The sequence below is a fragment of the Gouania willdenowi genome, chromosome 14, assembly GCF_900634775.1.
Source record: "Gouania willdenowi chromosome 14, fGouWil2.1, whole genome shotgun sequence".
NCBI lineage: Eukaryota > Metazoa > Chordata > Actinopteri > Blenniiformes > Gobiesocidae > Gouania > Gouania willdenowi.
The window spans coordinates 26,292,710-26,317,644 of NC_041057.1; the positions used below are offsets into that span (position 1 = coordinate 26,292,710).

Sequence of the window (24,935 nt, forward strand, 5' to 3'; positions counted from 1 at the left end):
CCAACCATTATTAACATTATCATGGCTTTTCTGTCCAAGTACGACATTATAAATACAGGGATTACACACGAGTGTGCCCACCTGTATGACAGCACTGAACCAGCAGGTATTGCCGACATTTTTCAGCCCCACGGGGCAGTTGTCAATCCTCTTCCTGTCATGTGGATTGGGAGAATCACTCCAAACTTCTGTGTGCGTTCGCTTGAGGCTCGCCTTATTCTCTGCAATGCTGGCCTCCAAAACCCTGTGGGGTCAATAACATGTGATGAACATGTGATGTCAAGAACTTTTTAAGCTTCAGCCATCCTTAAATTAAGGGCAAAAAACTGAAAAGTAAATGTATTTACAGTGTCTCTCTTCTCATTACAAAGATAAGATTCTGATTCCCCAGTAAAGATCCCTGAGCCAACCTGCTGATGGCCTGCTCCTCATCTGTGATGCCCGTCTCCCTGAAGGCCCGGCTGGACTCCTCCAGACTAAGGGCGATCGCCCTCTGCAAGTCATCTTTGTCGTCTCCAGTCAAATCGATCACATCTGGATTTTCAAAGAAAACATACAAACAAAAATCATCTCAATAAAAGAGTTAAATAAATAATTACATACAATTAATTGATCATATGTTTTGGGAACTAATAGTGACATTTCCCCTGCAACCTTGAAAAAGAGCAAGCATATCAGAAAATGGATGGATGTTCTGTAAAAACTTTTAGGCTACGTTCACACTGCAGCTCTTAATGGACAATTTGGATTATTTGAAAAATCAGATTTTTTTGTGTGTATTTAATATAAAACAACTACCAGTTTAGAGCAGGGGTCACCAACCTTTCTAAAACTGTGAGTTACTTCATAGGTACTGAATAGTACCTATAGGGCTACCAGTTTGAAAAGCACTTCTTAAATATCAAATGTTCTTGGTTTCACTTTAACTAGAGGGTGAGATAACAAGGAAGACTAGCAGTAACTTAAAAAGGTAGGAAATGTTTAAGTTTCAAAAGCAACATTTATTTCTTCTAAATTACGCAACTGTTTAATTTTCATTACATTTCATAGAAAATTGTCATTTTCCTATTTTACTAGCTACTAACAAACAACTTTTAACTAATTGTATAAAGTGACATTTGTAAATTATAACAACTATGTCATAATTTACAAAATTCCTCCATACGTCTTTAAAAATATATCTTATATATCATATAGAGGTGTTGAAAAAAATCAACTTAGCAATATATCACGATATTACATTCTCGGATCGATTCAAAATGCATTCATAAATTTTTTTATTTTTATTATATTTCTTTACCTTTATTTAACCAGAAAAGTATTTTCCACTGAAGGAGACATTGTAACTGATCAAAGAAGTGTGCTGAAACCTGGGCATGTTGACCAGCTTGTGTTTTTTCAATAAAATCTAAAAAGGCATATACCTCAATTAAGTTGCACTAAAGTCAAAGTTGGTTTAAAAGCCACAGGCAGATTGTATGTTGTTTTTTTTATTTTAAGTTGTTGGCACATGGCACCAATGTTTTGAGTGTAAAATATGTCAATAAAATATATTTCATACATAATGTTCTCATGAAGGTGTAAACATTTACAGATTGTTCCTTAAGTCATATATATAAATATAGAAATGCACCAAATATTCGGCCGAATATTGCAAAAAAAAAAAAAAAAGAAGCAACATTCGGCCTTCGGTTTTGTGAGTTAAAAGCAAGGCCGAATAGTAGCATGTGACGCAATCAAACAACATACAGTGATTTTGAGTCGAAAAAGTGTGTGCAATGCACACAAACACAGTCAGACTCTCTCCTTAACACTCTCCGTCATCTGTCACCGCGTAAAAGTTGGAAACTGTCCATTTCCACAATACCTAATCGGGATACATTGTATCGTATCGTGACACGAATCGTATTGCCAGATGTTAGAAAAATACCCACCCCTAATATCATATTATATATAACATACCAAAACTCATATATCAAATCTACAGCACTTAAAAACATTTGTCATGTTTCAGTGAAAATAAATATTTAAAGATGGTTAATTTAATACTAAAACTTTATCACAGCAGCAGTATTTAACTCTAAGTATTTAACTACATCTTTTATATGTATTTATCATTGTTTGAAACCTGGAAATTAATTCAGATTTTAGTTGGAGCTCATTGAGCTCCTGAGGGCCCTTCACACTTTATCTGGTTGGTCGACTATGATGTGATGCCTTTCATTGTTGTCTATTCATTTCATTTTTGTAGTTTCACAATATCAGTTGATCATTTTGAAACAAAAAATAATAACTTACTCAGTACCTGTTTTGGTGTAGAAATGTAATTAATTCCTTTAATTATTTTAAACGTACTTAAAGGGGCAATTTCTGCCACCACCAGGAGGCAATACGCCTTTGCTGTAATATCATCAGTTTATCATTTTACCAGTTGTTAGAGCTACTGTCTTTACCAGGGAGATAATATTTATTACTGGTGATTGTTTTCTGGAGTTTTACCGGTGATTAGTTCATATCTCCTTCTGCTCCGCGGTCCAAACTGACACCGTAGCCAGACGCGCGCGCGCGCACACACACACACACACACACACACACACACACACACACACACACACACACACACACACACACACACACACACACACACACACACACACACACACACACACACACACACACACACACACACACACACACACACACACGTCACATTAGGGAAGATTGCGGCCATTATACGGGGTGGATTAAAGAATGAATAAAAGATTGTTTTATCCCGTTCTTCTCCGTGTTATTATCACATTATAAAAAAGTTTAAAAATAGCAGGAATTAGTGCTGGTCTCGAACGGTCTTTAGAGAAAATCCCGAGTCCGGGCAGCCCGAGTTCGAGACAAGACCGAGTCAAAATGCTTCAAAGTCCGAGACGAGACCGAAACCTTTAAAATTTGGTCTCGAGACCAAGACCGGTCTCGACTACCACAACACTAGCGTCCGATCTGCTGGAAATTAAAAAGAAGAAGAATCCTCCACTCCCAAGCTCTCAAGGCGTCAACGGGACAAATACAAGTGTATAGTTATTTCAGAAGATGGCATCGCCTTGGCGGTGTCAAAAAAAAAGGTGACCTGGGGCGCTCTGGTCAGCTGGGTCGGTGCGCCTGGGGGCTGGCGGTGCGGCGTACAGCGTCCTCTCGCTTCCCAGGACGGCCGGGGGTGTGGTCGTTGTCCTTGGGCGGGCTGTTCCTGGTGCTGCTTCTAATTCGGGTCATTCTGGCCTGGAATCAAGTCCCTGCTGGCTCGGAGCCTGCTGGCGTGTGCTCGCCGGCTGCCCGTTCGGCGCGGCTCTGGCCATCTGCTGGGCGTGGGCCTTGGCCCCTCTGCTAGGGTCTCGGGCGGGGGGCTCTCTGGGCCCTCCCCTCGGGGGATTGGGTGCGTAGGGTGGGTGGGGGTGGTGGGGTGTATGTTGCTGGGGAGCCTTGGGGTTGGGGTCGGGTTAGGGGTGCGCTGGGTCCTCGGCTCCTTGGTGCTTTCTCGGGTGTGTATGTGGGGGGCAGTGGCTGCCTCTCGGCTTGGTGTCTTAGGGGCGTCTGGAGGGCTCCTCGGCCGTGGGGGGATTGCCAGGGCTGCCTGGCCCCCGGTCTTTCTGCTAGTCTGGCTGCATCTACAGGTCCGGGGCAGCGCTTGGGTTTGCAGTAGCGGCTCTTGCACATACATCTGTCTACGATGCACTGTCATGCCTTGGACAGTGGGATAAAACTCGTAGTGGGCTTTAACTTTAGACACGTTGATCCCAAATACCTGTTTTAAGTATTACCACTCACTCCTTCCCTCTGTCCACAGCTACCACCATTAAACCTAAGCCTCACGCCTACAACTTCACATCTCACTTTGCAATAATCAACTCTTCCCCAGCCTTCCATTTTCTACCTTGAATCTCTCCTCCCTGCTCCCCCCGCATGTGCAGACAAAGTTGACTTCTATAAAGAGCAGATTGTGGTCTAATCAGAAGGTTCATCAAGCAATGTCGGATTAGGGATGTAACGATTAATCGTAAGGCAGTTAAAAATCGATTCATAGGTATCACGGTTGAAATCGATTTTCTGAAAATTGGATCGCAGAACTTTTTTAACCAGCAGAGGGCGCTATCCACAAGTGTAGGCGGCGGGCGGAGTCTGCTAATACTTTCTTTCTGGCTGCCTTCTACTCTTAAATATGTTAATAAATAATTACTTACCCCTTTAGCACTGAAAGAATATCTGTAATATTACTTGAATATCTGTAAAAGTCATGTTTTTCTATTAGCTCTGTCTGCTAGCATAGCTTCTCTTCTTCACTGCAAGATATCTGCATGCCAACCGACCACTGGGTTACCAGCGCCCTGTGCTGGTCCAAACAAATATGACGCAAATTAGTGCAATCACGGTTTTTTTTTTTTTTTTTAAAGTCCAATTGTTAAGGCACAAAATACATTTTCAGTTGCACTTTTAAAAGAAAAAGAACCATTATGCAGTTTTGCATTGTTTATTTTAGAACCAGAATTTAAATTAATAGGCTTCATTTTCATTTGTATTATTCCTTTATTTATTTCATTCAAGATTTATTTTTAGTTAAATTGCATTGTTTTGAATAGTTTATCAAGGAATTCTTTTGACAATGAAAAATAAAAGGAAAATAATACAGTATTTTCTAGTTTTTTTCCCCCAAAAAAAAATTTGTCTACAGTAAATCGTGAGAGAATCGTATCGTGAACCCAGTATCGTGAATTGAATCGTATCGGGAGTTGAGTGAATCTTTACATCGGGATAATTTTTCTAATCCATATCGCCCATCCCTCGGACTGTGTATTGTGTGTAGTAGTTGAGCAGGCAGCGGTCTGTCACTGCCAGTACTAACCGGCTGCCTGAGTGGGTGTGTCTTACTGCTACAGCAGTAATGCCCATAATCAAGGCATTTTTTAAAATTCCCCCTAGTGGCAGGTCAGCGGAAAGCAGGGGTTTAGTTACTCTTTAAGTAAAATTACGGATTTAGAAATAAACTAAGTACCCATAAAAACAACTCAATTACAGTAATATGAGTACTTGTAATCCATTATTTTCACCTCTGGCAGTCACATTTCAAGATATCAGATATGTATCAGATTTAGGAGCACATACAAAAGGGGCCTGGGACAGATTGTGGGCAAAAACATTCGATTTGCGTCTGCAATCTGAACTGATGTGCTGTGTATAATAAAGATCAGTTCTTCTTCCCTCATTGATTAGGCCCAAGCCTTATATAGTTAAGACTAGGGGTGCTGCTCTAATATACTCATACTTGTTAATGTTAACCAATACCAAGAACCGATACTCATTGCATTCTAAGGCTTTAAATGGCTGCCTGTCATTTCTGTTGCATTTTTAGGAATGGCTGCCAGAAGCACCTTATTTTACAGAAAAACTTTTTCCACTTGAAATGTCAGAAGCAGAGAAGAAGAAAAAAGAGTCTTCCAATTCATTGCATTTTACTTAATAGTTTTTTTGAGTGTGTGTCTGTGTGTGGCATAAGCATCTGTACTCGACATCAACAAGTAAAAGTGGTATTGGTGCATCCCTAGTTAAGACAATTATATGTATATTTTGGGTTTAGAAAACCTTAAGAATTGTATGTAACAAATGTAATGTATTATTTTGGTTTAAGACTACATCTTTTCAACCTTGTGCTTTATTTTTGCACTCAAAAATAAACTGCCAACCAAAAGTATCTGCCAATCTGTATTTACAAGCTTTAACAAAAATCCAAGGCCTCATAGAAATATTGAAGTGCATTCCTTTTTTATTTTAGAGCAAACTGTTGGCAGTTGTAAAGTGATCTCATATGGTGCCTTTTTTCCAATTTTAATGCTCTACCAAAAGTGAAATGTATCAACTCACTTGTGTCAGCCTGGCTTCCTACGCTGATGTATCTATCGCTGGCCACCTGGGACGTCTGGTAGTACGTGGCTTCATCCTGCTGAGGAACCTTAGCATTCTTCTCTGTCAGAAAGGCCACAGCCTCACCCAGGTCTCCATTGCTCACCTGCAGCAACAGTGTGTGTGTGTGTGTGTGTGTGTGTGTGTGTGTGTGTGTGTGTGTGTGTGTGTGTGTGTGTGTGTGTGTGTGTGTGTGTGTTAGATAATGAAAACACACAAAAACCTGCATGCAGAGGGTTTATGGAAAATTAGAAAAATGTGACTTGTGTGCATTTGTGATTTACCTGCAAAGCCTGCTGAAGCAACTGAACGTCTGTGGTGCCTGTGACCTCTCTCAACTGATTTAGTAGTGTCTGCTGGTGCTGAGGAAAACAACAAATATTTGAGTGTGAGGGAGAAAAGAGGGAAATAATCTGACAGACACTAGAGCAGGGGTGTCAATATCATTTTAGTTCAAGGGCCAAATACGGACCAGTTTAATCTCAAGTGGACCACTCGGTAAAACAAGCAATTTTTTTTTTTCTAATTTGCACTTCCACGTATAATAGTATCCAACAATATCCAACCAATAAGTAACAAATATGAGTCCGTGCACATGATCTTAGTCTTGCTTTTGTGACCACTTTTTGTTTAATTTGGGAAAATGTACTTACAATAACTTGAGTTAAAGAATGTGATATAAGAATGGGAAAACTGTAGGGATGTAACGATTCACTCAACTCCCGATACGATTCGATTCGCGATACTGGGTTCACGATGCGATTCTCTCACGATTTATTTTACAAAATGGGACTGTAGACAAATAATGACTGAAAAATATTCCTTTCTTTTTTTTTGGGAAAAAAAATTAGAAAATACTGTACTATTTTCCTTTTATTTTTCATTGTCAAAAGAATCCTTTGATAAACTATTCAAAACAATGCAATTTAACTAAAAATAAATCTCGAATCAAACAAATAAAGGAATAATACAAATGAAGAAGAAGCCTATTAATTTAAATTCTGGTTCTATAGTAAACAATGCAAAACTGAATTATAATTATTTTTCTTTTTAAAAGTGCAACTAAAAATGTTTTTGTGCCTTAACAATTGGACTTTAAAAAAAAAAAAAAAAAAAAACAGTCATTGCATTGTATATACATCAGATATTTGTTTGGAACAGACATGCTATGCTAGCAGACAGAGCTAATAGAAAAAGGTGACTTTTACAGATATTTACTTAATATTACAGATATTCTTTCGGTGCTAAAGGGGGAAGGAATCATTTATGAACATGTTTATAAGTAGAAGGCGGCCAGAAAGAAAGTAGTAGCAGATTCCGCCCGCAGCCTACACTGAGAGGGATAAATATCTAGCCCTCTGCTGTTTAAAAAAAGTACTGCGATTACATTTTCAGAATATCGATGTGAACCTTGATACCTATGAATCGATTTTTAACTGCCTTATGATTAATCATTACATCCCTAGAAAACTGTGTTTCATTAAATCTAGGGCTGCTCAATTAATCGAAATTCGAATACAATTTACACCCAACGATTACAAAAATACCATAATCGAGAAAAAACTGTTGTCAAAGCAAACAAAAAAAGTTTTATTTGCTAAATAAAACAAACCCACTATTTCGGACATCTACAAATAATAAAGCTTGACACACGTTATTAATACTAACTTTTAGTTGTTTAATCCATGTACATGCAAGCTCCTCCCCTCTGCCCCGCTCAAAGCCAAAGCTAGCCTGCAGGCCAACACGAGGGAAAGTTGTTGTTAGTGGTCTTCAAACATGGCAGGAGAAACGCAACCAAAATGTTTGGTAAACAAGCAAGGGAAGTCAAATTCTCTTCTATGGGAACACTTTGGGTTTGATGATCTAGACCTTGAGCAAACACATCACGTGCAAAGAGTGTTTTGTTTTAAACAAAAGTGAACATACTTGATTTTAGTGTTTGAAGGATTTTATTCATGTTTAAAGAATGTATTTTATGTTTTTTTGTCAAAAAAAAAAATAACTTTTTGGTTGACAAAAAATAGTTTGAGTAATCGTGATTTCAATTATGACTAAAATAATCGTGATTATTATTTTTTCTATAATCGAGCAGCCCTAATTGAATCCGTGTATACTGAATTACACAATGAGTCATGTTTTCGCTGTCATTTCTACGTTCTCCTGCGAGCCAAATTGGAAGCTTTTAAGGGCCAGATTTGACCCTCGGGCCTTGAGTTTGGCACGTGTGCTAGAGCATTAAAAAACCAACAGTGATCAGCGTATAGCAATAAGACCACTGAAACCAACCTAAAGGTTTTTAATGGTCTCATATGCAGGAAACTTTTGAAAAATTAAGCAATCTGATCACCTTAAGTGTTTCCCAACCAATTTATTTATTTATTTTTAGAGTAACTAAACCCCTGCTTTCTGCTGACCTGCAACTAGGAGGGAAATTCAAAAAATGCCTTGATTATGGGCATTAACTGCTGTAGCAGTAAGACACACCCACTCTGTCAGCCCACAATGCTGTGCACAGAGACAGACGGGAATACACACAATGATGCATCTGTCGACACACAGAGTTCATAAGCTAAAATGTGTCAGTACAACCACAGGCACACACGATCATGACGTGAAGCTCACACAGCCTTACAGACACCACTCACGGGCCAACTACCCTGCTCTCTCACCACCTCGCACACATAACAATAAGATGGACACATAAGTCTGCACACATGCAGACAGACAGGAATACACACATAGCATAGATGTGCCTGTAAATACACATAGCTTGATGAACCCTCTGTTTAGAGCAGAATCTGCTCTTTAAAGAAGCAAAAACGACAGCGCACATGGAACACAGTTGACTTCCTCATTGTCTGTCAATCAATGCTCACTGAGGGCTGTGATTGGAGGAAACCCTCTCCCTCCTCTCAGCTTTTATAGGAGGGGCGGGGCCAACAGTGAAAATTGATGACGCAGGGGAATCCTGAAGAATCCCTTTCAGCCAATAGCAAAATTTAGTTGTAATAGCTGTGTTCAACCCTTAGAGGCCAGTATGACGGACATTTTACAGCTAAAAAAGCAAAATTTAAATACATTTACTAAAATGTGAAGAGTGAGACTAGGATCAATCAACAGCACTACTTAATACCAAAATACACATGTATTCAACTGAAAAAAGTTGGTTTGGGGTTTAGTTACTCTTTAAATTACCCTGTCCCTGTAAAACTGGTTGATACATGAAATCATATATTAAACAGACTTACTGTAATAGCCTCAGGTTATAATTTTATTGCACGACAGCATGTCATTTAATTTCTTTCTCTGCTCAGCCGCACATTTTGAAGTACAAATTGCAGTTTGCACCCATGAATGTACAGACAACACTCCCACTTAAATGAGGATATAATGCTTGGAGACACACTGTCTATATTTTATTCAAACAAAAGAATGAATTATCTCTGATTGAACAGCACTTACGTATTTAGATGAAACAGATGAAAACCTTACCAATGTTTGTTTCCGTTGAACACTGAACTTTGGTTAAGCATAAAGAGAAGAAACATGTAACTTCCCATTCTACTGCATTTTAAGTAAGTTGATTTCAAAGGAGTAAATAAACAAAACTTCATGAATCATGACCGTTCATAACAGCTAAAGTTAATCTAAGTCACTTGTATTTTGAGAAGCAGACCGATATAAGATCTAACTGGAATGTCCGAGAGAGTTCTTCACCCATCTGAAGGCCCCACTGAAATCTGATGAATTATTGATGTCAGACCCAGCTGGTCTGTGCAACCTCAGTGTACTAACTTAACCTGCAACACCACCCCTTGTAGAAAAGCACTGGAAATAATGGGAAGTGCACTTAGTGCCAGCGTCAACAGAGAAACAAGTCTGAGTGACACAACCTGTGTGTGGAGGTGTCACAGGTGCAAAAGGCAACACTCAGGAGCTCTGCATGCTCTACATCAGCAGTTTTCAAACCTTTTTGGCTCAAGTACTCCTTTCTCTAACTTCTGAATCCAAATACCCCCTTTTTTTCTGTGAAAAAACAATCATAGAGCATAATGATGGAATGAAAAAGTGATAAACATTTTAAAGAATCTCATTGTGTAAATAAATGAAACAGTATTTACTGCTTCCTGAATAGATTTATTTCTATAGTTTTTATCATTTTCTGTCATCTCCTCCTGATGTGGGACCAAGACTGGCTCTTGTATTTTGAGTTCATTTTCTAATCAAGATAATTTCTATCATCATTTTGTGTGTGTTTTGTGTCATTGTGTGAGTTTGGTGTAATTTCCAGTATTTTGCTGTTGTTTCATTATTCAGTATATTTTTCTCTTATTCGGTTTGTTGTTGGTATTATTTAAATTATTCTCACTCAGGGTGTTTTTGGTGTTGTTTCGTTGTTTCTCATGTTGTCTTGTATGTTTCTCTGCTATTTTTGTATATTTTGTAGCAATCTTGTGTATTGTTCCCTCATTTATTGCATCTTTGTTTCATGGCAAGCAAACACTGCAAAAAGAATTTTCAAGGAAGTTAAAAAAAAAAAAAAAAAGCCTTGTATCAAAAAAATAAGCCCTATTAGCATCTCCCCCGCAAAAAAAAAACAAAAAATAAAAATAAATATTATGTTTTGCCATAGAAAAACAATCTTATGGTAGGGAATTTCCGCAAACTTTTTCTAAATTAGATATACCAACTTATTATAAGATAGAATGACCCAGAAACAGAACATAAACACCAAGTATGTTGTTTAGAAACTCTGATCATCACTCTTGATAAAAAGATCCCACTGATTAAAAACTCCCTTGGTGATATGGGCTCATCTGTGAAAACCAGCCTCAGAAACCTTGGGGCTGTGTTTGATTGGTCAATGTCTTTGGAGGGACACTGTCTTCAACTGACTAAAAACTGTTTTTATCACCTGAGAAATATCTCTAAAGTGAGGCATTTGTTAGCAAAATCTGAACTCAAACTGGTCATACACGTGTTTATATCATCTTGCATTCATTATTGTAATTCTGTTTTCACTTGTTTTTATAAGACGACCCTAAACAGACTCCAGATTGTACAGAATGCTGCTGCCAGACCTATAACCGTTGCTCCCAGAAAATCCCACATCACCCCCGTTCTTTCTACTCTGCATTGGCTTCCAGTCAAGTTTCGAATAGACTAGAAAAACTTTGTTCTGACTTTTCGAGCGTTACATGGCCAGGCCCCTCAATATATCTCAGACTTGTTGTGCCCCTACCCCTACACTTCGGGGCGCAGTCTTCGGTCTTCAGGTCAGGGTCTCCTAAAGATCCCAAAAACTAAATTTAAAACTCGAGGAGACCTGGCGTTCCAGGCTATGGCCTCCAGACTCTGGAATAACCTGCACCAGTCTCTCAGGGAGCTCAACTGTGTGGACTCTTTTAAGAAACTGTTGAAAACTTTGCTTTTCAGAAAAGCTTTTAGTTAACTGGATTTTAAATTATTTTTTTAATCCTTTTATGATGCTGCTCCTATGATATATATGCACTCATGTTTTATTGTGCTGTTATGATGTTGCACTTGTATTAATTTCCCCACAGCTCTGTATAGCACTTTGTGATTTCACCTGGGAAAAGCACTTTATAAATAAATTAGTTACTTACTAGTAGAGCAGTAACACCACAAACAAATTCTAAATTTAACAATGTCATGAAACAATAACAACTTAAAGTTATTGATCTTCGTTGCAGGACATATCACACTGATCACATCTTTTTTGTTTTGTTTTTTGTTTGTTTGTTGTTTGCTGGCTTTTTTAATTTGTTGGTGAAAGCTTCAGAAATGTGGAAATGTTCCAGTTTTTCATGTTGACTTCAGAAAATGTATTGGAAAGATACAATAATATTATATGATAGTTTTTGTGTCTTGATTCAAGACAAAATGATTATATTCTGTTTGAATAAACTGTCTTGTTTTAACTACTTTCAAGCTCATGATTAATTCCAAATTAAGTTGTGATTACTTAAAATTAACTCAAGAAATCATTGTATGTTTGTGTTTGATTTTTTTTCTTCCTCATATATAACTATGACACAGAAGGCTTGGATCTGGTAAAAATGACATTTTTAATACTCAAATACAAAATGTATGCAGGCAAATAGTAGGCATAACTGTTTTAAGTAGGATAGGCTGTAAGTATTTTCATTATTTGATTTAAAAAACAAATTTCATGAATAAATATGTTTTACATAACGTAAGTTGTAAGTATTTTTCCCTTTTTTGCATAAAGAATGATTCGTGATTTTACTGAATTTCCGGCATTGTCTTATGTTGTATGTTAATTCCACTGCACAAATAGATGATTTCTGCAAAAAGGCGTGAGGAAAAATATCAATATTGGTACCAGTTATTGGCCAAAACTTCAATATTGTGCACCCCTACCTCTGTGCTAACCGTGTCATGGGGTGTATGTGTACGCACCTGTACCTAAACATTCATAAACCATTCACTTCTTGAAGGCCCACACATCCAGCCTTTGAATGCCCCCAAACTACCCATGTGTATGTGTTATCGGTGTAGGTGGTTGTCTAACTGGTTTGGTAAATTATCACCTTATTGGTTTGTAATTTGCACACATCCAATGTCATTCAACCATTTCAACCAATGATTGAACTAAAACAGGAGTCGGCCACAAAAATGTGTATGTTTGATTGGAAGGCCACGTGATCAACATTCATGTCAGCATTTAGAAAAATGAGCGATCTGAGCATTAATACAGGAAAGAACAAAGAGTTTTTATAGTAATTTTCTCTCATTCTGTTTATGTTTGTTGTTGTCTTACTGATTGTGAAGCATTCTGTGCATTTCTGTATTCCTTTTATGTATTTTTCCTGTAAAATACATGTTTTTTGGAGTCATATTGTGTATATGTGCTGCCATTTTGCATTTTTAAGAGTCATTTTTATGTATTTATGTTGTGGTTTTGCTTGTTTGTGAGTACTGTGGGTTTGTACAGTCATGTTTTGTGTTTTTCTTGTCTTTTTGTGTACTTTTATTGTCATTTTCCATAATTTTATATATTTTCTGAGTAATTTTGTGTATTACTTTTGTCATTTTGTAAATTTTTGTTGTAGTTTTGAGTTTTTTGGATTATTTTCTGTGTTTTTATCTTGTATTTTACTGTATTTCCTGCAATGTTCTAATTCTTTGTATTTTTATGTATTCTTGCTTTTGTTTAGGCATTTTTCTGTCATTTTGGACATTTACTTTGGGGGGCGCATACAATTAGACCGAGGGCCACATGTGGCCCCCGGGCCGCCAGTTGGCTATGTCTGGACTGAAATGTAAAGTAGAAAACAAATATACATTTTGTTGTGATTTTGTTACGTGCGCACGCACAAACACAATATGAAATAACTGCTCAGGACAGGTCTATCTGTTGCTTTTTATAGCAATGATTTTCACATAACTAAGAAATTATTGGCACAGATATTAGTAGCAGTCCAACATTCTGATACCCAATACCTCCAACCAGTCACTACATGAAAAGCAACACCACACCTAGCACTTAAAATATTGTGGTGGATGAGAATTATTGCCAAAGAGCAAATTACAAAGAAAAGAAACCAATTCAAAATGAAAAAAAAACAACACTGACAAGTAATTTTTCTATGCTCTTAAAGCCAGAAATATGTTAATGATGTTTCAGACCCTTCCATCGATTACCAACATTGATATATGCTCATAGACCTTCAACCTGAGTGCACTTAAATTCAATGTATGATATAGTAATCCTTATGCCATTATGATTCTTAAAACGCTGACAATGTAAACCACTTTAGCTTCAGTTAAACAAAAGAAGGTTGTAAATTTAGTAGTAATCTAAACAGCATGGCCAGTTTCTTTATTTCAGAAACACATTACTCAAAATCAAATTCTTAGTTCTTTCTTCTTTATTTCCACAAAACCACCAAACATAATTATATGCCTATAATGCACTTAATATATTAAATTTATACGAAGCATACAGTCAGATGATGCTGTATTTTCTGTTTGAAATATTTTAACTTAAAGGTTTTCTTTGCAGTGCTTACTTTGTAACTCATGGAAAGGCCATAGCATAACATTGATTGTTAGACTTGACATGCCTCACACAGATTTCCTCTGTTTAAAAGGTGGCAGAGCTTAACCTTACTTATTATACTGCATAACTTAGCAGTTTTAAGCAAGCTCCAAAATGGCTGAGCTACAGTCGAGATTGATGACCCCGCTGCAGTCGGTAATTAATTCATGCAAAACTATTATTTATTTCTGAATTAATTTAGTGAGATGACAAATGTAACAGTTTTAACAGTAAACAGTAGCTGAGGCTATTTGATTGGTGTTTTGATTACACAAGTATAGCCTTGCTTTAACAATAACAACACATGTGCAAAAGGTTCAACAATGAATAGTCACGGTCCTTCATTTGTTAAAAAATGAAAGTGTCTAGAAATACGTTAAAAAAAAAAAAATCAAGAGATTAACATAGATAACAACATAACTTAATTTATGTTTGACTGTACCGGCAATTTAACAATTAGCCTTACGATGTTTAACAAAACTAGCGAGAAGTAGTTGAAGGTTGTGATCCTTTACAAACTCATAGTACACAACACACATGCAGAGTAAACATGAGTTCATCTCAGTAATAACAGCGAACATCCATTCTGACTTCAGCAGTGTGCTTACATAACTGTGCAGAGCTATGCTATGCTAGGAATGATGGATGCAATCAAAAACACATATATCCAGCCTAAGTGCACTTTAGTGGTCTGGATGTGATCAGACGTAACGTGATCGTCATGTCGTTTACGGGGATCTGACCGATCACATGCTCGGCTGACTGCAGTGTGTGAGCGCTCGGGTGTGTTTCCACCTCCGCCCCTGGCCATGCTTTGTAAACAGTAACACACCATGAGTCACCTCAGAAATATTTGCGCACATAAACACGCAGTCTGCCACCTACGCAGAGAAAAACATTACTTTTATTCGAAGCGTAAATGTTCAGAATCTGCACAGCAGAATAAAATTAAGAGTTGTAATTATCACGGGCTAACATCAAACCTGTCATTGTCACCTGGACTAGTTCATTCCTATTAACAACACAGTTAGCGCAGGGGGACAAATGATGCAACGTAAATCGTCTGTTTAATGTGTCACTGATCGCATATTGAAAAACTTTAGAAGCAATGCAGATATTTCACTATGTCACCTGCTGCTGCTTGCTAGCGTAAGCTAGTAAACAATAGCATAAATAGGCTACGCTCCAAGCTACGGTGAGGCCTGCATTTCATGCACTTACGTACTGTTTCTAAACGCTCTACAAAAGCTAAGCGACAAGCAACATGGCACAGCAATAAATGAGGGTTCACTAAGCTAACTAAGTAGTCGGTAGACCGAGTCTGTGACATTTTTTAGTCCTAATACACACAGGCTCTGATAATGCTAACGTTAGTTAGCTTCCAAGTTATCTTCCTTCGTCGTACCTTCTGAGAATGCTGCTGCAGGACATTCTGCTCCACGGTCATGGCCGGTTCACAGAGAAACTGGATTTAGTTCACACCGGGAATAACAAAATGCACGGGTTAGTCGTCACTGTAAGCGAAAATAGATAGAGATGCTACGAGGTCCACTCCTTCGTCAGCGACATCACTGGGGCCATAGCAGAGTAACAGCGCCTGTCCTCAGCAGGCATGACAACACAGCTTGTTGTGCCTCAGAGCAGGGATCGATTACTCATGTCTGCCTACACTTTCATAATTTCACATATCAGAGATGTAGTTTAAAATCATATTTCAAGTGTTTAAGTATTAAAAAAAATAAGGTTGCTCAATACTATGATCGGAAAAATCTGAACTCTTTATTTTTGCATTGCATGTTTATCTTACATAATGTACTCAAAAGCAATAAACTATATTCTGGATATATATGTATGGCTACCAGGAAAGCGCTTTCCCTTAAAAACAAGAGTTAGGCACAATCTCTTCTGCAAAATTAAAGGCACTTGGGCACAGAAACAGTTACTCTGGACTGATCATTTGCATTTTAATTGTATGTATCATATGATCACTGAAAGGTCGAAGTTGGCCAATAATGAATATGGGTAGGTAAAGGTGAAGCAGAGTGGAGATAATGACTGCATGTGTGGTGATATATGCTGATTTGGGATTAAAGATGTCCACAGTATTGAAAAATGCAGTCTTTTCGTCTTTCATGCACCAACATTAGGGAGGTCCCAAATTTATTCTGTAGCAGGTCAATGATCCCAAACACAAAGTCACTAAGAACCCCACATTAATGATCTGATCTCATGATCATGGAGTCTGGAATTGCATGAAACAAAAGAAGATATCCAAATATCCAAAAATCTGTGATTTATTCTCTGATAAAACACCAACAGACTTCTTTCAAAAACTGTGTGCAAGTGTACCTAAACAGACCTGATGTAGCCCCAAATGTGTGAGGAAGTGCTTTGACCTGCAAGGTTTCAATGGTTGCATGATGGTTAAAGAAACAGACTTCAAACTGGAGGATCACAGGTTTATATCTACTGTGGGCCATCAAATATACTTAAATTATACAAATTATATTTAAATACAAAATGCTTTTTTAGAACAGAACTATTTTCACAGGGCAGCACGGTCGTATATTGGTTATCTCTTCACAGGACAGCTCAGGGTTTCTGTGTATGTATGTTCACTGCGTATGTGTGTGGGTTTTCTCCTATTTCCTTCCATAGTTAGGATGATTAGAGTCTCAACAAACTGGGCAGGATGTACTTTGCATTACGCCTGATGTAGGCTCCAAGAGGTTCGGTAGATATAAATGAAATAGGAACCTTTGCTCTCTGCTGAAAATGTTTACATCAATCATTAAAGACGCAGTATTATGAAAAAAATCACTTAACTAGTACAGTGCCCGTAGGAAGTATGTATTGCTATAGAAAAGTGGGAGGTTTAGTAGCCTTTTCTTGGATGATCAAAAATGAGGTTGTGTTTGAAGGTGGGACGTCAGGGACATTTAGCTTTGTTGCGAAATGTGTAGTGTTTTCATATATTTTGGCTTTTAGCAAGGACACTGCAGGGAGTTGAACCCCATCTATTCATATTCCAGTTTGTTGTCCTTGCACATCCGGATCTCCTCAGACTGGAGCAGACTCGGTTCGGACTCATTTAGTGTCATTAATCCACAACAGTCAGTTTAGATGCACACATAATTTGTAAAGCATTTATGAAATAATTTATTAACGGTATCATTGCAGTTCAAAAAAATCTGACGTTGCACACCCTTGAACCAAGCAGCAGCCATGTTGAAAGTCTCATGGCACTCTGATCCTGATCCGCACAGATATTTGAGGAACACACAGACAGACAGGCAGATAGAGATTCCTTGCTTTATAGATAGATAATGGTTTTGCTACAGTAATATACATTCCTTTAGCCTCATTTAGAGGGCCAAAGTTGAAAAAGTTCTGTTTCCTCCCTCCCTTGTTATTCCACATTTTGTAAAAAGTCAGCTCCAAATGAGCAAATTGGATTTTTCTTGTATTGTGACGTCACAACGTGGAAACTCCTCCTGACAATCCTGGCTCCTCCTATCCTATGAGAATGTGAGCTCCTCCCTCTCAAACTACCTGACATGTAAAACAAACATAGCAAAGGCAGTTTGATTACAGTTAATATCACAGTTAATTTATTTACATTCAGTTTATAGATAATCCAGTGATGAATAGATAAACCGATAAGCGCTCATGATCAGTTTCATTTTTAGTAGCTGTTATACCACCTTGTATCACCTTTATGCGATGTTCTGACGTGTTTGTGACCCAATGCGATGCAGCGGTTGGACAAAACAATGGACTATTGTTTTAAATAGACTATTTCTGTGAAGTGAGGAGGAGTAGGAAGACTGTTAATGATTTACTGCTGCTCTGATGTGTGTGTTGCATATGTGTTCACGCCCACTCATGCATATGCATGAAGGCCCAAAAAACAGCGTGTTTTTAGGAGTGCTCCGAATGTGGGTAAATGGAGATGGGTGAAAAATGGCATTAATAATGGACCTTTAAAACACGATAGATTAGCTTTTTTGAAGAAGAAAAAAGAATTTGTGGTCAAAGGTCATAGTAACCAAACACATCTCTTGATGCTGTTTTTACAATTTTTGCATTTAGTTAACTGTAAAGCTATTTTTAGTACTTAAAGCACCTTAAGTCAATATGCCCAGCTCACACTATGCCATTAAAAAATGCACAAACAACAATATGTTCAAGAAACTATAAACCCTCAATGATGACAAAATTATTTTGACCGCTGCACATTCCAGTGCTTGACATCATCAAGAGTTTGTATTCATTTGGAATAGTTTGCGCGTATTCTCGGTTTTAAATTAAAAAAATTATAATGTGTTAAATATTTATTATAAATGTTAACAACAATCACTTTATTTATTTTTAAAGCTTTTATCTTTTCATATTCAATGATGTTTGGTACATATGATGTTAGCTTGAGTTTAAATGACCAAATGATGATTTTCCGTAGGTAAGTGGTAAATTTGTCATCTTTGGAACTTTATGTGCATGTTCTCCCATAATGTGTGTTGGCTCCAAGTACGCGTACTTTGCATTTCTTGAATCAACAATTTGTGTGTGTGTGTGTGTGTGTGTGTGTGTGTGTGTGTGTGTGTGTGTGTGTGTGTGTGTGTGTGTGTGTGTGTGTGTGTGTGTGTGTGTGTGTTATCAGCTACTATCTTAATGATAGACATCTTACAGGCCACACTGGACAATCAGAAGGCATATTTAAAGAACCTTCTTTTGACTTTGGCAACTGGTGACACACAAAATGACAGAAAAAAACACACAAAAAACAACAAATGTGAATCCAAAAGTACAAAACAACAAAAGTAAACAAAATAATTTAAAAAAACACGTAAAATTAGAGAAAAATATATACAAAATGACAATAAAAACTGTGTTAATGCTCAGATCGGTCATTATATGTATTATATATAAATAGGACATGGGCAATTGTCAGTCCAGGGACCACATATGAATATTGATCTAATTTTAAGATGCCCTCAAAGTAAATGCACAAAATGATTCCAAAAACTGACCAAAAATCTGAAAAATAAATAAAAACAGAAGAAAAATAACTTCCAAACACACACAGATACTGAGAAATATACAGCAAAGGACAAAAAGAATGCACAAAAATAACAAAAAAAAAAAAGAAAACCCACATAAATGGACAAAAAAAACAACAACACACAAAATGAGAGAGAAATGTAAACAAAATGACTTACCCCAACCTTATACGACCCAGTATTTAAACTCAGATTGATCGTTATTCCAAATGCTGACATAAATGTTGATAATGTGGCCGCCGGATCAGACAATCATATTTTTATGGTACAGTACAAAAAAAGAAGAAGAAGAAGAAAAAAAAATCAACCCTATGAATTCAGATTTTGTTTGTATTGGAATGCTGAGGTCATAGGAAAAGGTGCATTAACAGTTATTTGTTAAAGTTCACTTTTATCTTGATCTCTGATAAAGATCTGCTCGTTTCCTGAACATTTTTCAGTATTTATGTCATCACAGTACATTTCACAACTTAGAAGCATCATTGGAAAATAAAAGGCATGTGAACTCAGGCTAAAATATCTGGCCTGATTATTGAGAAAGAAAGAAAAAAACATACAAACAAAAGGCAATGAGGTCTGTCATCTGTTATTAATTCAGTGTAAGGCAGAGAAGATTCGGCCTCACAGTAAACTGGGTCATCCTTAGATGTTCAGTAAAGGGGTTGTTGTTATAGTTGTGTGAAGTCGGCAGCAAGCTTTGTGAAGATGAACTGTGTCATCTAAGTAGAACAAATTCATATTAATGAGAAGAGTCAGTATTCAAGGATGAAGTTAAATAATTCTTCATTAATGGCTTTATATAGAAAAGCTTTTAACTGGTTGGCGTTACATGTTTCTTGCCAGCAGATGGCAACATCCCCCTTTGGAGCAGAGAAGCCATGCAGCAGCAGAGAGTAATGTGGACATGGAAATGAATCAGGGAAATGATTCCACTCAGTAACACAAGAAGCATCATCAATCACAAAGCCTGTTTTCAATCCCCAGCCCTGCACCTTGATTAATATTTCATAGTTCTGTTTGCAGCATGCTGGGATGCTGACTGTCCATCACAGGGTGTGAAAGGTTAGCCACAAAGCCAAGACTTGAAAACAGGCCTCCAGTCTGCGCAGACACTTCAGGCAATGGATAATCAGCTGAAGGATCTAGGAGGCTGTCAGAGCGGCCAATCAGGAAATGAGTTGATGAATCAATTGGCACAGAGGAGAGAAGCCTCTGCACTCTGAGTGGATTCTCGACAAACTGATATGAAAAACTCAGACTTGTTTGTTGAAGATCAAACCGGATCCTGAGAATGAGCCTAAGGGCTTTATGATAATAGCTGCACTCACACCAGGACATTTCTAATCTCCCTTCTGTCTGTCTGATTCTGTAATCGAACATGTAGACAGTGTTTGTATCAAAGCTGCACGTTCACATAAAATAATAGATCATATAAACTCATTTCTGTCAAACTGTATTGCGGTATAGTCAACTATAAAATCCACACTGAGCATTAGTGCTGTTTTGGTTGGTCAGCTTCCCACTTATATGCAAGTTGCAGTTCAACATCATTCGATGACACATAAGTGAGTGTGACCGCACTTCAGTATAGAACTAGCCAAATTAAGGTTAGAGGAATGTGTGTACAGATTTTTAGCGCCCACATTTCAGGGACCCTCAACCCAGAGTGGGTAACTATAGGGTGAAGGTGCACAGTAACAAACTGAAGTGGAGATGGTGAATAATGTGCAACCAGAACAGAACCTGCTCAGCTTTTCTGACTTACATACATAGGAAAATTTGGCCCTTGGTCCTTATTCCATTTTGGTTATTTCATAAAAAAATTATTCATAATCCGTTCACAACTATTTGGGTTAGACTGTACACCGGCAAAGACTTGGATTTGAGTTTTTGTAAGTTTTCTGCCCACTAAAACAGACTCTTATTTTGAACGCTACGCCTGCTTGCTGCCTGATTCTGTCTCTGTGCTTGGGTCCTCATCCACCACTCTGACATGTGACAACAACATATTTACCACATATTTAAAAATCTTTACCATCACACAAACATACATATAATAGTATATGAAATAATATGATAATATATAATGAAAAAAACGCCACCTTAACATGGTAAAGGGGTTTGTATACCCGAATGTTCCCGGGAGCTATGTTGTCAGGGCTTAATGCCCCAGTATGGTCTCCCAAGTCAAACAGGTCGGTGACAGGTCAGACCAAGGGCGGTTTGAAAGCTACATATGATGGGAAAACAGCAATGGAAGTGCATGTCGCGCAGATTAGCGCAACCGGGGTCCCACCTTGGAGAAGGTATCCGACCGCGTCCCTATGGGATTTCTGTGGGGGGTTCTCCAGAAGTATTGTGTCTCAGATGCCCTGGTAGGCGCTGTTTGTTTCTTGCACGACCAGATTCAGAGCTTGGTCCGGAATTGCAGAGTAAGTCGAAATCGTTTCCAGTGAGGGTTGGACTCTGCCAGGGCTGCCTTTTGTCACCGATTCTGTTCATAGCGTTTATAGACAGAATAGGCGTAGCCAGGGCATTGAGGGGGTCCAGTTTTGTGGCCTCAGGATTGGGTCACTGCTTGTTGCAGATGAGGTGGTCCTGTTGGCTCCATCCGGTCATGACCTTCAGCTCTCACTGGATTCATTCACAGCTGAGTGTGAAGCAGCCAGGATTAGAATCAGCACCTCCAAATCTGAATCCATGATTCTTGACATGAAAAAGATGGAGAAGTTCAAGTACCTCAGGGTCTTGTTCACGAATGAGGGAAGGATGGAGCAAGAGATTGACAGGCGGATTGGTGCAGCGTCTGCAGTGACCAATCCGTCGTGGTGAATTTACCAGTCGATTTTGGTTCCTACCCTCACCTATGGTCACAAGCTTTAGGTCATGACCAAAAGAACAAGACAAGCAACTGAAATGAGTTTCCTCTGTAGGGTGGCTGGGCTCTCCCTTAGAGATAGGGTGAGAAGCTCAGTCATCTGGGAGGAGCTCGGAGTAGAGCTGCTGCTTCTACGCATTGGGAAGAGCCAGATGAAATTGGTCGGAAAGCTAATAAAGATGTCCCCAGAACACCTCACCCGTGAGGCGTTCTGGAAGGAGACACCAAGAAAGACCCAGGACATGCAGGAGTGACTATGTCTCTCAGCTGGCCTGGGAATGCCTCAAGATCCCCTGGGAAGAGTTGGAAGAAGTGTCCAGGGAGAGGGAAATCTGGGCTTCCCTGCTAAGGATGCGGTCCCCGCGACTCAACTATGAATAAGTGGTAGAAGATCATTAATAATGAAAAAACATGATATAGAATGATAAAATATTATCAATATAGGATTATGATATAATATAATGTAAACATTTTCAGAAGTGATAGTTATGGCATGGAGAGAGGTAATTGTGCTCATTGGGGGCCTGTTTGTTGTGAAGTCCGACAGCAGCAGGAAGAAATAATTTGTGGTACCGCTCCTTCACGCACTTTGGTTGGATCAGTCACCCGCTAAAGGAAAAAAGGAAAACAGAAGATAAAAAATCAGTTTTAATAGATGAGAACTCTAATAACTCGGGTTTTGATCCTGACATACAAACATCAAACGGCAGAGCTAATAAAAGCTCTTTTCAACAGAGCAGGCTGTGCTTGCTCCTAAGCCCACTCCTCTGTATACACACTATATTTCAACCATGTTTTGAAAACATAATCTTGAAATATGTCCATGCTGATCTCTCATGTGATGCCTTTTCCAGTTGGTGCACCTGCCAGCTTTTACTCACTGTCCATGTTTGACTCGGGGGAGATTCCCACTCAGGCCTTGCTCCAGGCTGCTGATGGATACTGGAGGGTTACTGGGAACACACACACACACACACACACACACACACACACACACACACACACACACACACACACACACACACACACACACACACACACGCACACACACACACACACACGGGCACTTTAGTAAAAGTAACCAATCACCTCAGACAAAGGATTTGGATCCATTCTGCTCCCCTAAACCTTCAGGCTGGTTATTAAACATATACCAAGACTTTTTTTGCTGCAAAGGGAGGAATTTGTCTTTGGAATTAAATAAAATGCTCTGGGTTGTTTACTTTCATATATCTGATAGATGATAGTTAATTAATTTCCTCAATGCAAACCAAAGTTAATCATGGAATTCCACAAGGTTTGGTGTTTGGACCCTTACATTTCTTTTTCTATTTTTTTATAGCTTCCCCTGGGCAACAATATCATTTTTCAATGATGACACAGAATAGATGTCTTTATCCGATGAAGCACATCTGATGCTACTGATCTGCAAATGATGTAATCTTACCTTAGAGTGATTAAACAAACTAAAGCATTTGTTACATCAGGAATAGACTACTGTGATGACCCAGCAACCTTTTAGAAATACTTAAGTTGATTTAAAATGTTGCAGCATTTCTAGGTTCTAACAGGTTTGAATTCTAGTAAAATTTTAAATTTGCTGTTCATGCTTGCCAAAAAGTTTTTTTGGTCATGTATTGAAGTTTGATATAAGTGCCATGTTATAACTGTGTTACAGTTTGTGCTGTATTAATACAAACTGTATTGTAGTGAAGGGGAGGGCAGGTGCAACAATATAATTGAATTAGCAAGCCGAGGTCTCTGAGTGAAGGATTGGTGATTATTCCAGCCGATTCAGCACTTTGTGTTGAGGCAGTTCAAATCCCAACCATGAGAGTCAGGCCCCGACCATATAGAGACAAAATTAAGACGCTTTTCCCTAAAACGGGTGATTATGTGTGCGTCCCAGTGGCCGTGCACTGTAGCTGTTCCCACTCTCATTCTTGAAGCCAAAATACGGCGCTTAGGGGGCGCTTCTATCTTGCAAATTTGATGTTATTTGGAGCCGGAGTAGGGTCCGGCGGGAGGAGCCCTAGTCGCACCCCCTGCCCATTTTGCGTAATGCCCAATCATCAGCTGTCAATCATTGTCATATATGATGTCAAATCCTGTTTTTCAACCTCAAATAATTTATTTAAAACAAACTTCATAGAAAAATCAGCATTGTCACGAGTTTAGTATTTTAACATTACAGTTTGACACACATCCCATCCGTTATCATTGAGGAGGTGGGATTTATGAACTATACTGCAGTCAGTCAGCAGGGGGAGCTCTAAAAAAAGCTTCCCTTCACCGTGAGCGTGCGTTGTCCATTCTTTTTGCAGTCTATGGTGAGTCCACACGAAAAGGCGGAAAACGCTGTAGTAAACACACCAGGCCTTTATGTAGCGCTGTAACGCTGCCACAGAAATACACAGAAACAGAGAAGAAGACGCCGAGAGAAAGGCAGCATCAAATAGATGCTTTGCAAGCATGTACGGATTAGGAGTGAAGGTTTTTTTTTATTTATTTGGTCATAAAGAGAACTACCAGATGATGTTTAAGGCTGTGTTCAGTGACGTGCAGTCAGGGGAGGCAGGTGAGCCAATAGTGAAAAAACAATTACTGATCAATAAAATACATATTTTTCTACTGATCTGTGTAATAAATGTAATTTCTGTTTAATTCTAAAACATTGAAGTAATTTTTATGATCAAAATAACTGAATTTGCAATATTTTCTCTGTGAGAGGCGACTCGTCTCAGGGCAGCAGCAAGCTGAACTTCACCTCAGTTGCACAATTCCTTACAAACTGGGTTGAGCGTATGTCTTTTGCTTTCCAACTGTTTGCCACCAATGTAATGTTTGTAGACACTTTTATTATACGTCCTCACTTTCCATAGAATGAAAAACACCAAATGATTTTTAAGGCTGTGATGCAGTTCCTGCATGACAGTGGAACATATGGAAGGATCTAGACGTTACA

The 24,935-nt window shown here is 38.4% G+C and overlaps 1 protein-coding gene across 2 annotated transcripts in view; it reads right to left on the minus strand.

Moving 5' to 3' along the window:
• Positions 1-15,675, minus strand: part of usp25 (ubiquitin specific peptidase 25) — a 49,974-nt gene extending 34,299 nt beyond the window's left edge. For both annotated transcript variants that reach the window (XM_028465849.1, XM_028465850.1), the window contains exons 1-5: positions 15,438-15,675; positions 6,228-6,305; positions 5,905-6,049; positions 411-534; positions 82-244 (exon numbers count right to left, since the gene is read on the minus strand). In XM_028465849.1, coding sequence (XP_028321650.1) covers positions 82-244; positions 411-534; positions 5,905-6,049; positions 6,228-6,305; positions 15,438-15,479 — 552 coding nt within the window. In that variant the 5' untranslated portion in view covers positions 15,480-15,675. The remainder of the gene's footprint in view (positions 1-81; positions 245-410; positions 535-5,904; positions 6,050-6,227; positions 6,306-15,437) is intronic.
• Between the last annotated feature and the right edge of the window lie 9,260 nt (positions 15,676-24,935).